General features: G+C 52.8%; 2 protein-coding genes across 2 annotated transcripts in view; both read right to left on the reverse strand.

Moving 5' to 3' along the window:
* PFDN1 (prefoldin subunit 1) overlaps positions 1-7,950 on the reverse strand; it is a 31,411-nt gene extending 23,461 nt beyond the window's left edge. Inside the window, exons 1-2 of the mRNA XM_041488001.1 lie at positions 7,854-7,950; positions 7,493-7,659 (exon numbers count right to left, since the gene is read on the reverse strand). Coding sequence (XP_041343935.1) covers positions 7,493-7,659; positions 7,854-7,886 — 200 coding nt within the window. The 5' untranslated portion in view covers positions 7,887-7,950. The remainder of the gene's footprint in view (positions 1-7,492; positions 7,660-7,853) is intronic.
* Positions 7,951-9,550: 1,600 nt separating this feature from the next.
* On the reverse strand, positions 9,551-16,041 carry HBEGF (heparin binding EGF like growth factor). Its single transcript, XM_041488034.1, has 6 exons — positions 15,903-16,041; positions 15,489-15,662; positions 13,386-13,563; positions 11,331-11,486; positions 11,124-11,216; positions 9,551-10,044 (listed from the first exon to the last, which is right to left on the reverse strand). Exons 1-5 carry the CDS (start codon positions 15,943-15,945, stop codon positions 11,144-11,146), a joined length of 624 nt encoding a protein of 207 aa, XP_041343968.1. The 5' UTR covers positions 15,946-16,041; the 3' UTR covers positions 9,551-10,044; positions 11,124-11,143.
* Positions 16,042-17,017: the final 976 nt, after the last annotated feature.

The raw sequence follows: 17,017 nt of genomic DNA on the forward strand, positions 1-17,017 counted from the left end.
GACAGACAAACTTATGCCCTTCTCAGCAGCAGACCCTCCCTAAGAACCTGTACAGGGAAACTGGCAAAATCAGGATCCATCTTTTTTTGAAAAGCAAATCCATCCACAGTTGCAAGAGGGGAAAATATAAAAAGAGAAAAAAGATTTCTGCCTTGCCTGGGAGGAAACCTTTGAAATGCAAAGTGAGGAGGAAGACCCAACTTGTAGATAAATAGCACAGTCTTGATTTCTGCACATCCCAAACCCTGCTACAACAAAGCATCAAAGCACTATACAAAACTTCACAGCAGTGGACACAAAGATAACTGAGCCAAAAGCATTCAAGCATAACACTAATAGACAGATATTTCTGGACTCTGGAGTTAAATTAGCTTGCACTAAAACAACCACACTGCTGTGTCCGAATCAGCAAGAACAAACTTCTTTTTTTTTTTATTTTGCTAAATTGGCCAAAACATTCCGTTAATTCAGCAAATAGTTTTTGAGAAAACACAGAAAGAATTCAAGACAGAAGTTGTCTTGCATTTGGTTTAAGATTTGATGCAGCACTTTTGTTCTTGCATCTCTGAATTAAACTTGTGTTTAACATGAGACTTGTGTCTCATGCCATGGGATTGGTTTCTTGATATTTAATTCAGTGTTTTAATGCAGGGGTCATGAATGAACCTCTCCTTCTTTCAGGCTTTGAAGAGACGACAAGGCCAGGATGTTCAGACTTAGATTTCTCATTTGTTTTAAGGCTGTTAAACCTAAAATTTGCATCTTATGCTGACATTCACATCCCAGCTCAGAGACTGACTGGATATGTCCATCTGAGAGCTGTGGGCCCCCAGTACCTTGTCACACCCTGTCCTGCTGGCTGAATATCCACTGACTCCACACCTGGAAGGCCATCTCCAAGCAAGACAGAAATACAGCAGGGACCCTTCCTTTGGGCCAGTGATCTGGCCATTCTTCTCTGCTGCAGGAAAGCCACATCCCCTGTGCTAAACCTAACAGCCCTGTGTCCTGAAAGAAGTGCTCTAGAATTCAGTATTTCTCCAGGGACTCTCATCCTTGATTCTGAAATTTTCTTCACGAAATGAGGAAGAAGTACTTTAAATCCATTAAGTATTAAAGAAAATGGAAGTTCCTTGCTGTTTCAGAATACCAGAGTGACATTTTAAGTGCTTGGAGAACTTCAGAAATCAGTCACTCATGTTCCATAATGGTTTTGCAAAGTCATTTGGCACAGCAAGTCACAAAAGCAGGAGCAGTGTAAGCTCCTCAGAACATTTAATACTTGTCTAGCCTATATCCAAACAGACAACAGAGCCACTGAAGCAAGAGATGGGCTGTATTTGCAAGAGAGCTCAGCTTCCCTCTCTCTGGAGGCAGGGACAAAGCTAAGGTGCCTTACTACAGCCCTCAATGCACAGGAGCCCAGCCTGCAAATGCTGCCCTGAGACAGCAGGCTTCCTGAAGGCTCTGGCATTTCCATGACAGCACATTGCCCCTGGCTCACAGCACATCAAACTCCCTCTTCCAGCAACAAGGGCAGCCTGCAGGAGCACTCAGTCTCCCTTCTAACCCTTATTCTTCTCAGTTTAGATTTCATCTCAAGTTTACTCAGGTAGCTCCTTCCTCTGTGTTGTCTAGGTAACAGGTAGAGAAAAAGTTAGGGATAAAGAAAAGAATGGAACAGACTTGTGTGAATGTCATAGTCCTAGTCCCAACAGAAACATGTTCCTAAAGAGTTAAATGTCACCAGGCAAGGGAGACAAGCAAGAGGAAAAGCTGTATTGCTAATCTCCTATCAGAACACCCACGCAGTAGGTGGGGGACTATAACCAACAGATTTATTTCCAGTAGGGATAAGTAAAAGACTTATTTTTATTTTAAATTAGCTATTATTTTTATTTTAAGACCCTTGTTTCTGCTGCTTATGTATTTCACAAAGACTGACTTATCAGACATGTCTAAGTTCTCTGCCTAAAGCTGATTCTTTAAAGAAATGCAGCTGTTTCCTAGAACAGGGCAGATAGACATCTTGCACACAAGCCATGGAAATCTTTTCTTCTCTGACGTTTCAGTATTGCATGGAGAAATTATGTAGAGCAGCAGGGCAGAAGAGCTATAACTGGACCAAGATATCCAGGAGATTACAAATGAGCAGCCCTGGGCAGCAGGAATAAGATCAAGAACTAAGCGGGGGCAGGGCAGTGGGGAAGGAATGTGTTTGGAAATGAGATGTCAGTTGGAAAAGGAGCCTGTGCCCAAGAGAACAAGCTCCCTTTCTGAGCTGGAACCAAACCCAGGAGTCCAGATTCCCAGTATCTCACTACTGCCAGCAGTAACCACAAAGTCCATGGACCAACTCTGCTCCTCTCACCCTCCTAATTAACCAGGAAGGGGATGACAAACTTCTGCCCCTTACTTCACAGACCAAGTCAGAGGCAGCAGCACACAAAACTACTGTATCACCCCTGCATGCATCGTTCTCATTTTTGCTTTCTATGACAGCTCTCTAAAAAGATTTTGCAAACTTTTCTGCCCACTCATACCTAACAACACTGTGAAGATCATTGCTCAAGCTGCAACAAAAGTGAGTAGTTCAAAATCAGAAAAAAACTGAAATAAAAACCAACTGTGTGATGGAAAACCTTCTGGCTTACGCCCACATAGCCTTTGATTCCTCATGTACCAGCTCCCAACAGCTTGTTCAATGTGCAGCAGCAGCAGTGGTCAAGCAGCTGGACACAAATTTTGTTTTCTTCACAGCTCAGTGCCTGACTGAACTTCTCTACACACCAGACTTACTGTGGAAAATAAATCCTCCCTTTTCCAATAGCTACATGGAGGAACCTTAGGTTTATAAACCACAAATTGGCCAGAAAGCAACACGCTGCTCCCTGGGACTGGTGTCAGCACCTGTCAGCTCCTCGGCAGCCGGGCTCCGGCGCCCAGCCCGCACCGAGCCTTCCCCACAGAGCCAGCCCATGGGGGAGCCACTCAGATTTCACACAACAGCCTATAGTTAGTAACTGAACCATCAAGGTTAAGCCTTGGGTGTCCTTCAGCTCTTTGTGAGATTTTTGACATGTGAGCAGGAAGCACAGGGCAGCTGCCGTGTTCTGTGCTGGCAGAACCGAACACCTCACACACACACAAACAGTGAAAATGCAGTTCCTGCAGCTTTACCCAGTGATGTGCAGCAGGGACTGCTGCCTTTGGGGGTTCAGGAAACAGCTTACAGTGACTGATCCTGTCTCATTTTCAAAAAAACCATGAATCACAGTAAAAGCAAGAATGCGTTTAAATCCAAGGAATCATCAAGAACATTTAATTCTCTCTCAGGTTTCACATGCATATGGTTCAGCCACCAAAAATCCGAACCACTCTTTAAAAAAACTTAAAAATTCAAAATCATGTTATTACAGCTGTCCCATAAAATACTGTAATGGTACAAAGTCATTTTATAGGGACAGCTGTGATAATATATTATGCTTGCAGAAAATCTTGAGCCAAAAGTTGTGCTACAGTATTTGCTTGATTTTTACTTATATTTTCTCTTTTAAGTGTTCTCCCATTAGCTGTACAAGTAAACTGATGATAAAGCAATATCAAACCAAAACTGACTGTCTATTTTGGCACAGCATGAAAAACTGCAGCACTCTCCTCACCGTGCCCCACACCAAGTGCCAGACATTTTTCTTCTGTAAATAAGGATCTTGTCCAGGTTATGGGCTAGAAGAATGTAAAGGGAAAGGTCTGAAATATTCAGACAGAATTCTGAAGCTTAAACTTTCAACATAGTTCTCAAAGCAACACGATGATATCAGTTCACAAATAGCTTAAGCAGAAGTCCAGCACAGTGGTAGCTGTCTCAGGCTACGTAACGGGCCCTTCAAAAGAGTATGAAGTAACAGAACTGAAATGTATTTGGCAAGATGCCACCACCCAGATGAGATCCCAGCCTCATGGATATGTACAGTACACAGCAATTCATCAGCTCATACTATGTGGCACTGACATTTCTTCTGTCAAACCAAAAATAGCTTTAGCAAAAGTAAATTGAGCCCACATGTGGAGCGCGGTAAGGCCTCAGCATGTTACACAAACTGCAGTACTTCCCCCCAAAAAAAAAATCAAACTCAAGTTGAGGAACAACAAATGAAACTTTCACATTCATCAGCAGCGAAGGAAAAGCTTTCTGGGAAGGAAGGAGACTCAGGATAGGGGTTCAGAAAATAAAAACTACACTACTGCTTTCCAAGTAATGCACAAGGAAGTACCAAAGCAGGCAGGCTTCCTCCCAGGATGCAGCACGTCACCACAGTTTCTCAAGCCTTCAAATTCCACGAAGACCTGGAGTATCTTGCCCTACAGAAGGGTACGTGCTAGCCCTTTGCACACAGCCCATCCACCCAAGCTGGAGAAAAAACACAGAAACCCTATCAGAGGTCAGATTCTAACTAGCAGCTTAGATGGATCTGAGGAAAAAAAATGGAAATTTAAAAAATAAAGAAGTTAAGCATAGGAATAGAAGCACAAAACTTACTTCAAGAATTCAGTTATTCAAGCAGAAGAACATTGATAATCAGACTTAACAGTGACTCAGACCTCCACCCTTCCTGGATAACTGACACCCTTTAGAGCTCCAGTATTTCCACGCTGGACTACGTAAATGAAATTAAGACATCACAAATATGCCTTCAGTGGCCAAACTCAAGCCCATGCAGGACATCTGCTAGTCCACTTCACAGAACATGGCTTCTATGTCCAGAAGAACCACAGTGACCACCTCCTTTGGTCTCCAGTGGAACACAAGATGCCAGACTGCCCTTGGATTTAAACTCCTGCTGAAGGGTTGCTTTAGCCTATTTTGCCAAGAGCCCAAATTTCAGCAACAAATTCTCTGCTAGGGTTGGAGTGGGCTTCAGGAAGTTCCTTATGTGCTAGGTGCAAGCTCTCTGCACTAGGAAGTGACACAAATCACACCAGTGCATCACTGCCAATTGGCAGGGCAGCTTCAGCCCCACAGCCAGGCCAGGCAGAGCTCACAGAAACACCCTGTCAAGCTTAGGCAGGGAAAAAAACCATGAATGAACAGCATTCAGAAGAAGAGCACTCCCTTAATCTGTATTTGCATAGCCACTAATACAACAAAGCCCATGAAGAGTTCAGTTTTTAAACAATATCACAATGCAAATATTTTCCTGCTGGCGCCTCTGCCGTCCCCGAGGAGCCGGAGCTGCCAGCCGTGCCTCACACCTGTCTGGCCATGGAAAGGTAAGGAAGAGAGGACTCCCCCAAGACTGGGGCTCCTGCACACAGCAAGGGTAAATGGTTTAGCACATCAAGAAGGTGTCTTACTCCCAAGGAGGAGGTAGAAGCAGAAAGCAGGACAATGTACTTCAGACCATGATGAAGTAACATCTGCTCCCTACAGAGGCAACAACATTTAAAGATAAAGACCAACACTCTAACATTCTTAAAGTACCTTGAGGGACTTCTCCCATCCAAAGGCACTCTGGACTTAAATTCTGAAAGAGCTTTAGAGAAACACGTTGACTTCAGCATTATCTTTTACTCTTCATCTGTCTGCTCTGTGAAGAACCCAAACAGAAAAAAAAGCCTTTTGAGACATCTCATGACTACTCCAAACACAAGTGTTTGCTACATCTACAGCCTGCCTGGGTCAATCAGTCACCTCTTGCAAGAGACCAGACTCTGTCTCTTTCTCATGTCATCAGCATCCCCACCAAACCCAACATCTAATGCACCTACTTGGAAAAGTTTATTTAGTGGGAACCCTGCCACTCTGAACAGTTCCATTAGCCTGGGTACAACTCCCATGAAAACTCTCAGCAAAATGCAAAGCACACACCATTCCTGGCTTCCCAGTCCTGCCACCTGCCTACAACTTGGTCTGGAGACTGTGTGGGCTGAGGGATGAGGGCATTTGAAGTCTGACCTGGCTCACTGCTCAGTCCTGTGATCAGCCACTTTGACATGAAGAAGGTGGGGTAAACAGGGTGGGGAAGAGGTTGATACAATCTCCCCTTTTGGCAGCAGTCCGAGCAGATCCAGTATTTCACAAACCACATCCCGAGTTGGGCAGTCATCACTGTTACCCAACTCACATGAGACAAAATCCTATTTCTCAAATCAGAAATGCAGAAATCTAATGTGATATTTGTCAAGCAAGCACGTGTTTCAGATTTGAAACCACTTCATATGGTGAAAACTCTCTGTATAAAAACCACTTTATAGGGTCTTCTATCAGAGGCTGCTGAAATCCCACCGAAGTGCATTGAAGAAATTAATCAGAACACTTCAGTCTGATTTAAGATCTTTCTTTTGACAGCCATCCAACACACAGAAGCACATCTCTAAGAGTGCACTGGGACTACCTACATGAGCTTTATGTTCACTTCCAAGGTTTTGAAAAAAATCCAAACAATGACATTAGATCCATTCCCTGGCATGACACTGCAAAGGACATTTCTGTTAAAGCATCTGTGCCAGCAAAGCCCTGAGCACAGGAGCTATACACAGGGGGTTTTCAAGGAGTTTGACATAAACTGCACTGGAAATGATTGATGCTGGGTAGATCTGTGAGGGCCTTCCCACAATTGCCATTTGGCACTAGAGTACTGCTCTGCTAGTTGAAATTACAAACTCCCCAGAGGTGCCAGAGGACAGCATTGAGGCCAGGAGCTGAGGCAGCAAGCAAAACCACACAAAGCCAATAAAATTTGTAACAGCCCTTCATCAAGGCAGCCAGTACCTAACCCCAAGAGGTAAAGGAGTAAGCCTTACTGCATCCACAGGCAAATTGCTGAAATCAAAAATGGAAGACAATGAGAAAAAGGAAACAAGTGAATGTGCTGACAGACACCTGACGTGCTCTTTGTGAAGGGGAGAGCCTCCTGCCCAGGGCAGCAGCCTGGAGGCTTCATAGAGCCTCAGGCTGGGGGGTCTCAGAATCACAGAATCAACCAGGTTGTAAAACACCTCTGAGGTCACTGAGGGCAACCTATGACCCAACACCACCTTGTCAACTAGATCACGGAATTAAGTGCCATGTCCAGCCTTTCCTTAAACATTTCCAGGGATGGTGACTTCACCACTTCCCTGGGCAGCCCCTTCCAATGTTTAGTCACCCTTTCTGTGAAGAAATTCTTCCTAATGACCTACCTAAACCTCCCCTGGTGCAGTTTAAGACTATGTTTTCTCATCACTTGTCATCTGGGAGAAAAGCCTCACCACCACTTAGCTCCACTCTCCAGTCAGGAAGATGAAGAAAGAAAGAAGGTTCCCCTCGAGCTTCTTCTTCTCCAGGCTGAGCTATCACAGCTCCTTCAGCTAGTCCTAGCGCTCCGGACCCTCCCCCAGCTGCGTTATCCTTCTCCGGACATGCTCCAGACTCTCAGTGTCCTTCCTGAACCGAGGGGCCCCTCTCCCGGCGCACAGAGCCGCGGTGGCCCCCGCCCCGGCCGATACTCACATCCGCCCCACGCCCTCGTACATGCGGGTCTCGTCCACCAGCATCATCACCTCCGTGTCGGTGAGGTGCGCGTGCTTCTTGGTCTTGGTGAGCTGCTCGATCTGCAGGTCGGCCAGTTTCACCTTCTGCTGTGTGTCCATCACCTTGGCCTGCAGCTCCGTGAAGGCCTGGCCAGGGGAGAGCGCCGGGGTGAGGAGCGCCGGGGGACAACCGGCCCCGGGCTGGGGGGACCGGCCAGCGACGCCGGGACACGGAGGGAGACACGAGAAGGGGCACACAGTGGGCAGGACGCACAGTGGAAGGGTGGGACACAAGGAGGGCGCACACGTGAAAGAGAGACACGCGGACGGGGGTCTCGTACCTTCTTCAGCTCCAGATCCACGGGCGCCGCCATCTTGTCCACGCACGGCGCATGCGCAGAGGGGCGGGGGCAGTCAGGGCCCCACCCGCGGGCGGGACGCGCTGTGGGACCGGCCCCGACCGGCGCCGGCACCGGCACCGAGCGGGCTGGGCGCTGCTGTGGGACCGGCCCCGGCCCCGACACCCACCGGGCTGGGGGCTCCTCGCTCCAGGCCGCGCCCTGCGGTGCTCTCGAGGGCCGGCTACCCCGGTGGGGTTGGGGGCACGAGACCAGCTCGCCGGGCCGGCCCCGCCTGGGTGTGCCCGGCCGGAGGGGGAGAGCCATCCCTGCCTTCGCTGGGAATCACAGAATGTTAAGGAGCTGGAAAGGACCTTAAAGATCATCTCATCCCAAGTTCCCCCTACCCCGGGCAAGATCACCTTCCACTATCCCAGGCTGCTCCAAGCCCCATCTAACCTTGCCTTGAATAGTCCCAGGAATGGGGCAGCCACAGCTTCTCTGGGCAACCTGTTTCCATCCCTCACCACCCTCACAATAACGGATTTCTTCCATATAGCTAACCTAAAACTCCCTTATTTCAACTTGTGCCTATTACTCCTTGTCCTGTCACTGCAGTTCCTGGTGACGAGTCACTCTCCAGCTTCCTTGGAGGCCCCTTCAGACACTGGAACATTGCAATGAGTTCTCTACTCAACCTCTTATTCTCCACCAGAACAGCCCCAGCTTTCTCAGTCTGTCTTCACAGGGAAGATCCTCCACTCCTCTTACCAACTTTGTGGCTTCCTCTGGACTTGCTCCAGCAGTTCCATATTGTTCTTATGTTGGACACACCAGAACTGTACACAGTAGAGGGGAGGAATCACCTTTGACCTGCTGGCCATGCTCCCTTGGATGCAGCCCAGGATCCTGTTGGTTTCTCTCTGCCTCACGGCTCTCTAGCAGAGCCAGCAACTCCCCCGCTCTCACTTCCCCCCAGGGAAGAGGAAAGAACTGGTTTGGAGGTTATTTTTACTGCAAAGTAAGGAATCATTCCTGATCACTGTATGAAGTGATGCTTGCTGGAATTACCTCAGCTCCAGGAATCTGCCATCACCCCAAGAACAGCTAGGATTCCTTTCAAAAGGGGTGTGAGCCCACCTCTGGATTTTTTGGTTTTGCCAAATTAGAGAACCATCAAAACATTATTTGGGATCTTTAGGATAACCCTGCCCACCTTCCAGTGGATCAAGTTGCTCAAAGCCACCTTCAGCCTGGCTTTGAGCGCCCACAGGTTTGGGGCAGCTACAGCTTCTCTGGGCAACCTGTGCCAGTGTCTAAACAACAAATGCTGGCTTAAAACCAGGGACCATTCCCATTTGAAAGGATCATTGGCCAGAGTGGCTTTACTCATACCAGAGGCAGCTTTGCTTGGTGAGCAGACCCAAAAACATCGCACCCCTCCCAAAGTACCAGCTGGCAAAGATGAAGAAAATCTCCAAAATAATCCACATGGGGCCAAGCTGAGATGGATCCTGCCTCCAGCCCCTTACACCACACTGCTCCCCAAGGATAGCACAAGCTGATCCAGCAGCCCTGACCACACACTCAGGATCTCTGCTGCTGTTGGCAGTACCCCACCAGCATGGAATTGGTGCTGAACGCAGCCTTGAGAATTCTGACTCCTTTCCACCGCCATGATTAAATTAACAACCCAAGTGTTTGTTACAAAGTATTATTTATTAGAATATTACATTGCACTTAAAAAATAAGGGAGGTCTGACCCTGTCATCTTGACATACATGAAGGATGCAGGGCCAGACCTACAATAAATATAAATACTATGTACAGTTTATCTAAAATAAATATATAATTTAAAATGAAAAATATCTTGTTAAATAGCTGTTACCCTCCCCCCCCTTTCTGCGGCGAAGGAAGCCCCGAGCTCGGTCTCCTCCCTTTCACAGCTTGTTCCTCGGCACGTACTGCAGTGGACGGAGAGCCGCCGGGGAGCCCCTGTGCCCCCGGTCAGCGCCGCTGCCGAGCCCGCTCCGTCCCGGAGGTGCCACGGAGCTGCCGCAGCGCCGCCGCTGCCCGGGCAGCCCCGCCGGTGCCGTCCTGGCGCTCCAGCGAGCCCCCAGCGTGCCGCAGCCCCGTGCCGCTGGCGCCGCGGTCTCGCCCCTTCCAGGAGGTAGAAGTGCATTAGTGCCGACCCCTGCAAGAGAGAGGCGGGAGAGCTCACACCGCGATCCCGGGCTCTCTGCCACAGAGCAATCCCTGCGTGGGGCGACAGAGGTGCCGACCCACCCAGCCCGGCGGGAGAACCCCCGTGCCCACCCAAACCCCACTCGCCGCCCCTCGGGGCTGGACGAGGGAGGATGGGAACCAAGGTACCCCACCCACCACGCTCCCTTCCGGGGATCACAGCACTTTTTCCCCCGGACACACCCACCCAGTAACCCCCAGGGTAAAGGGGACAGTGAGGAAAGCCTTGTGCCAAGTCTCCTTCCTGAAAATTCAGCTTCTATGAACAGCTCAAATTCCCACCCCCAACACTGTGATGAACATGACAGAAATTCTCCAAAGGCATTACCTCATCCTCACACAGAACAATGATTTTTTTTTTTTTTTTTTAAGAAGAGAAGTAGCTGTAATATGTATGACCACATCTAACGTCAGGATTTAGGTCAGATTGGAGGAAGTTTGACAAATTTTCAGCACCCAGCCCCACAGCCACCCCTGGGACAGAGCACATATCCCAGCCCTGCCAGAAGAACACGGCATGAGCTGGCAGCAAGATCCCCCTGTGCCAAGCTGAGAGACATTGCTTTGGTGCAAGTAATAAGTAGAGTGGGAACGAAAAGGAAAGGGGTTTTTCACACATGTATATAAATAGATGCAATATCTAAGGAGGGGAAGTGACTCAGAGGGTCAGAGAGAGAGCAGAATGAGCGGGGGAAAAAAGCTAAACAAAACAGAAGCAGCTTCCCTACTACCAAACATCCCCAAAGCATGGAACACCAGCACAGAGCAGGGACTGGGGGTTAGAAAGAAGGACATATGAATGATAGGGGTGCCAGGGGACAGGATTTCAGCAGGAGGGGGAGAGAATAAGACTGGAGCCCCACAGGGCAGCCCAGACTCTCAGCCAGCTGCTTCTCCAGACTCAGGCTGCCTTCAGCTCCTGCCTAGCTCTGGCACAGGATCCACACAGCAGACCCAGCCAGCACAAACAGCAGAGCCCCCAGATGTCCATCAGCCACACTGCTGCCCCATGCCCAGCCAGAGGCTCACCTCGCCAGCACCTGGCATCCTCAGTGATTCACAGTGATGCCCAGCTTGATTTTCTCTTCGTTTTCTACGTCGTAGCCACCCCTCTTGTGACACCTGCGAGGCCAAGTAAAGGGATGCTCAGGGCATGGAGAAGCCTCTGCTCATCCTCCTCTTGCACATGATCTTCCCAGGGACACAGATCTGGGAGCTCAGTGCCATCCCACTCACCTGAGCATCAGCAGGGCTGCGATGATGACAAGACACAGGGAGGACAGGACAACAGCAACGACGGCCAGGGCTGTGGTGTGGTCGTACGCGCTGGGCGGGTGCTCCACCGGCAGTGAGAGGCCGTGGCAGCGCTCTCCGTGATAGCCTGGCTGGCATCTGGGCAAGAAGGAAACTCACAGAGGTCAGTGGTGAGCAAGGATGGGAGGTCTTGGGGTCCCCCACACCCCATGGGAAGGCAGTGCCTCTGTGCTCAGCCTTAACCAACACCCTGCCTATTCCCCTTGGCCCCACACCCCTGAGCTGGGAGGTCTGATGTCACCATCATCTCTATTGTACTGGTAAATTAAGCTTCTCCTGCACCTAGTGAAGACTCCTAGAAAGGTTGAGCTCTCCCCCAGTAGTAGAAGGCACTGGGGTCTGTTCTCTTTCCAGTCACACCCCGGCAGGTTGCTCAGAAGTGGGCACCTCTAGAAGTGGGAAGAGAGCAGCAAGGCAGCTTGGCCAGCGTTTCCCATGGAGCAGGATGTCCCTGCACACCCTGCCAGCTCAGAGGTGTCCCATCCCTGGAGACTTGGGAGGTTGCTCATGTAACAGAAATAACGCTCCACACAGGCTGGGAGGCTTCCAGCCCTCCCTGAGCCACATTGCACTGATGCAACCAGATAAATATATCCCTCTATATCCAGCACCACTGACCCTCAGGCTGATCTCCAAGCCGGACTCAGCCCAGCTCCTGGGCTCACAATGCCACACGCCAGCATCACCTCCCAGGCACAGCAGCAAGGCTGGGCACATGGCAAAGGTGCAGGACCCAGCTCAGCAGCATCCTTATTCCACCCTGTGTCCCAGGAAGAAACAGACCAGGAGACCCTGTGACAGTGGCACAGTCAAGCACCAAAAGCAGCCACAACCAAGTGACACCAGTCAACAGAAGGCCTCTTTAGCAGAGGAGATTGGGGCAGTTGGCCACTGTTACTAAAAACTCTGATGGCTCTGAGAGATGCCACCCAGGGACAGACCACCATGCTGAAGAGACGCAGCCAGCCCCCAAATCCCTGCTGCTTGCCTGTGTCCCAGTTTCTCTCCCCACCCCAGGGATCTGGGCAGGGGACACCTGGCTGTCCCAGTCCTAGGCCAGGGTGTCACAACCCACATTGTGCTGGGTCACCAACCCAAACTGAGCCTGCAAAGATGTCCCTTCACTGGCAGTCCCGAGTCCCCCATGCAAGGGCCCAACTTCATGACAGCTTCAACAGGGAGAAACCAGGGAGTTAGAGGAGCTCTGTGGAGCTTGATCCCTGCAGATTGCGGATCCTGTGGGCACCATAAGCCAGGGAGCTATTATCTTCCCTGGGCTCAAGGCTGGGTGGCTCAGAGGATTGATAGTGAAGAACAAAGCTTCTTACATATCTGCCAGCTCAAGTCCTGCCCACGTCAGTGGGGATCAAATATGCACCCCAGGGTATTTCCTGCAGCAGCAGCGCTGTATCCAGGTGCCCCAGCAGCAGGCAAATACTTTCTCCTTCACTTGCCTCATCTAGTCCCTGCTTGCTCTGCACCCCAGGGTGGGGGGCAAGGAGGGGTACATCAGGCCAAGGGACAGCATGGCTTTGGCAGCCTGTCCCCAAAGGTGCTACCTCCACTCCACTTTGCTGGTGGCATGGCAGAGATGCTCCTCCCACCTGCACTGATGTGCCCTGACAGATGCAGGAGCCAAGAGGTCTCAGAGTGGGGCCTTTACAGTGACAGGGTCAGGATGAGGTTTCCCAAATCAGACCTGCAGAAGCCCTCAGCTGCCAGACTCCAGCCCTACACACCATACTGCAGTCCCCAGCACAGCCAGAGCTCACCATGCTGGCAGGGAACCCTGGCTCTAAGGCCATGATAGGATTTGGGGAAGGGGTGGACACTTCTCAAGAATTACAAGTCAGAGTTGTCCCTGCATGGGTAGGGAACATACACTAAAAATATCTCCACTTTTCCTCTGCCCAGCTTGGCAAATTGAAAGAATCATGACTAAGGCTCCCCCGGCACAGGCACACGCCAGCAACTCACATGCAAGAGGGAGCTCCCAGCTCTCGGATGTACTTGCACTCGCCGTGAATACAGAAATCCTTGTACTTCCGCAGGCACGGGTCTCTCTTCTTCCCCAGGCCTTTGCCTTTTCTTCTTTTATTGCCGTTCCCTTTTTTCTTGGGAGTAACGAGGCCTTGAGGCTTTGACAGGAAGGCAACTGAAAAACAATTTCGGAAGGAGAGAATAGCAGTCAGATCAGCTCCACGTGCCAACCAAAGGGAAGGCAAAGCCACATCCCAGGGCTGCCACAACTGCTCAGCCCTGGCTCCCACAGCCCTTTGTGCTGGGAGCTGCCCCCGAGCCCGGGGTGGGGGGGCTTTTTTTTTTTTTCAGATCCTCACAAATATCATGGCCTTTCCAATTCATAAGAACAATTCTCAAGGAAAGAAGGGAGTTGGGCAGGGGGAACAGAGCTTTATACATCTCAAATGCTGCTATTATATGCACCAGTTTCCACTGAATACAGAACACTGCTAATTGCCCCTTTATCTGGCCTTTATTTCCCTGACAAGCACAGGCTTTTCTAAGACCCTATTCATGGCTCGGATGGACTCTCCTTCCCGTGGGCACAAGGATGCCTTACTCACCCCAGGGCAGGATTAAAAGAGCAAGCCTGCCTTAAGTTTTAGTTTTGCAGAGCCCAAGAGATGGTGAGGGCATCATTCCCATGAATTACAACGGTATGTTTTAATTGTGGTGCAGTAACCAGCGGCTTTTGGTGCCAGGCCAGCCCCCTGTCGGGTTGGTGGAAACCAGAGCACCAAGCTCCTCACCCAGACACAGCCCAACACTAGAACGGTACTGGAATGGTTTTTAAGGTGTGCAGATACCAAAACAAATCAGTTCCTAGCTTGATCTCACTAGGTGCTGAGATGTGGGAGAGCACTCACTGCTCCAAGGGGGATTTTTTAGCTCCCCCCGAGCTATGGTGCTCAGTAACCCGGGTGAATTAAGCCCGGGGCTGCTCAGGAAGGAGAGTACAGTGGAGTCCAACCTGGCAAGTTGTAACCTGTCCAGGTTACAACTCAACCACTTCTTCACGGAACCAGCGCCTCTCGTGCTGGCACACACTGGTTGCACACCTAGCAAAGTCATGTCGACATCCTCCACGCTGCGCCTGGAGAAAACCGATACTCCAGGAAACTGCGGCTCGGAGAAACCTCCGGATGAGGCTGACAGCAGGGGCTGCTCCGTCCCCTGCCTCTCCTGCCCTGAGAGTTATCTCCCAGTCACAGCCAACACACACACTGCTGCGTTTCCCGAGGGCCGAGTCCCACCCGGTGCGAGTGGCTCAGCCCGGTTTTGCCTGCTTTTTGTCACAGTCTGCTGGCACAGCCAGAAAGCAAAGAAAAACACGGAAAAATGGGAGGGTGAGCTGTACGGAGCAGAGCACGCTCCTGGTGCCAGGTACTGCCCTCGGCACGCCGCGTGTGCGAGGCACAGGTACATGTCACCCCCTGGGCCCGCGATGGGCCCCCGTCCAACCCCCGTGAGAGACACCGGGACGTTCTCTGCTGCCAGCCCGGGGCAAGGAGCCCGGCGTGGGTGCTCGGGCGCCCCAGAGAGCGGCAGTGCCCCCACCGCCCCCGTGGCGGGGCTGCCGGCTGACGAGCCCTGCCGCGGAATGAGGAGCAGCCGCGCGTGGGCGGCGGTGACTCACGGCGGTCCCCGCGCCACGGCCACCGCCGTGAGGGCAGCGCGGGACCCCGGACACGGCAACCCCGCCACGAGGGGCTCTATTGCCTCCCGGCCGAGCAGCTGAGACCTGAGACCCCCCGGAACCCGCCCTGCAGGGGACTTCAGGAATACGGACAGCTCCTGGCAGGAACGCCACTACTCCGTGCTGGTGCCCCACGGGCTACTCCCACTCGGGTCTGCTGCCGCCGGGGCTCGGTATCTGGGACTGCTCCCACCCGCCACTGCAAGTCCCTCCGAAGCGGAACCGGAGCTGCTGCCGGGGCACCCGCGGGACTGAGCCGAGCCCAGCCCGGCACCTTCGCGACCTCTCCGGTTCCGACTGCCCCCAGCCCAGCCCGTCCCGCGACCCTGGCCCCGCCCTGGGACCCCTTATCCCCTCCATACCTCTCGGCAGCTCACTGAAGTCGTCCCCCGAGGCCGCTCCGCCGCCCTCCTTCTCCGGGCTGCCGCCGAGCAGCGGGGCCGTGGCCGGGACCGGCACCCCGCCGCCGCCGCCCTTGTGCAGCACCTCGTTGTGCAGCTCGTCCCGGCGCAGCCCACCCGCCGCCGCCGAGCACACTGCAGAGAGAGTGGTCAGGAGTGGGGGCTGACACCGCCCTGCCCAGGACCCCCCACACGGGACAGGGACCAATATTCCCGTCTGCTCGCACCCGGGACCAGGACCGCGTTGCCCGCGCCCAGGACCAGCCATGCCCGCATTGCCCAAGACCATCCCCCCACATGCTCGGGACCCTCCAGTCGAGCACGGCGCTGGGATGCGCTGCCCGCACCCAGGACCCTCCCCACGCGAGCCCGTACCTGCCGCCAGCAGCGCCTGGATCAGCACCGCCCGCCCGTCCATGACCCGCGGGCTCACACGTCCAGTCCCTGCCGCGCTCCGCTCGGTCCCGCAGCGATGCCCGCTCTCCGGCACGGCGGCCCCGCGGCGGGTAGAAAGCGGCGGACGGCGGGGCGGGGCGGGGAGGGGCTGAGCGACCGCCCCGCCCCCGGGAAAGGCTTCCCCACCGCCCCCGGGGGTGTCCCGTCGGCCGGGACCAGGATCAAGTCCCGGGACCTTGGCCCGGTAGGTTCTCCTCGCTCCGGAGGCGGGCCAGGGACCCAAGGGCCACCGCCGCCCCTTTGCCCGGTGCCGCTCCGCGCTGCGGGCCTGGCTGGGCGGCGAGAGAGCGAGGAGAAAAGGGTTTCTGCAGAGCGCCGAGGGCAGGAGGTGACCAGGGGAAAGTGTGACCCCAGCCAGGGGGAGAGGATGGTCCCTATGGTCCCCGTGGCTCCAGGCCCTAGCTGGCAGGTGGCCGAGGCGGCCCGAGAGTGTTGGGAGAGGGAGTGCACCTTACAAAATGAGCATCAGGTGGGAGGCAGCACCTCAAGAGTCAGGGCTGCGCCTCTTCCCGGCCCTGGGGATGGGATGACCCTCAGAAAGGGGACAGACTGCCGTCCATGTGCCACTGCACCAGTGGTGGGTCGGGGAGGTGGTGGCAATCTGAGATGGCAGCAGAGACCCTTTCTGTCCCTAAGGCCCCATTTATGTCCCTGTGCTGCCCAAGTGATGGAGTCACTGCCTCATCTCACAACACCCCCCTAGCCAGCCACTGTCCTTGTCCCTGTCCCAGCCTGCTGTGTTTGGGCACTGCCAGAGCTTCCCCATGTCCTTCACCATGCTGGCAACCATGTGTTGTGTTTGGCCCCATCCTCAGCACAGGTGACAGTGCAAAAAATGTCACTGATATCAGTGCTGGGCAAGTGCAGGGTCCTGCCCCAGCTCTCCTTTGGGCCAGCAGAGGTCCCTGGTTGGTTCCTTGAGGTCCCGAGGTCCCAAGCCCCCCGCCCATGGCTGGTTTGGGCTCAGCTAGGCATGAGCAAATATTCCTGCCATTGTTGTTACTGTCTCCAAGGAATACCACCGGATCTGGCAC

This window comes from Pyrgilauda ruficollis, unplaced genomic scaffold, assembly GCF_017590135.1.
Source record: "Pyrgilauda ruficollis isolate IOZ18807 unplaced genomic scaffold, ASM1759013v1 scaffold86, whole genome shotgun sequence".
NCBI classification, from domain to species: Eukaryota; Metazoa; Chordata; class Aves; order Passeriformes; family Passeridae; genus Pyrgilauda; species Pyrgilauda ruficollis.

What these genes read in the sequence shown, in the direction of transcription:
- HBEGF (XM_041488034.1), bottom strand. Translation starts at nt 15,945, where the DNA reads ATGGACGGGCGGGCGGTGCTGATCCAGGCGCTGCTGGCGGCAG. An exon ending in CTTCAGTGAGCTGCCGAGAG is followed by an intron (nt 13,564 to 15,488) that starts GTATGGAGGGGA and finishes ATTGTTTTTCAG; the next exon opens with TTGCCTTCCTGTCAAAGCCT. An exon ending in GCAGCCCTGCTGATGCTCAG is followed by an intron (nt 11,217 to 11,330) that starts GTGAGTGGGATG and finishes TTGGCCTCGCAG; the next exon opens with GTGTCACAAGAGGGGTGGCT.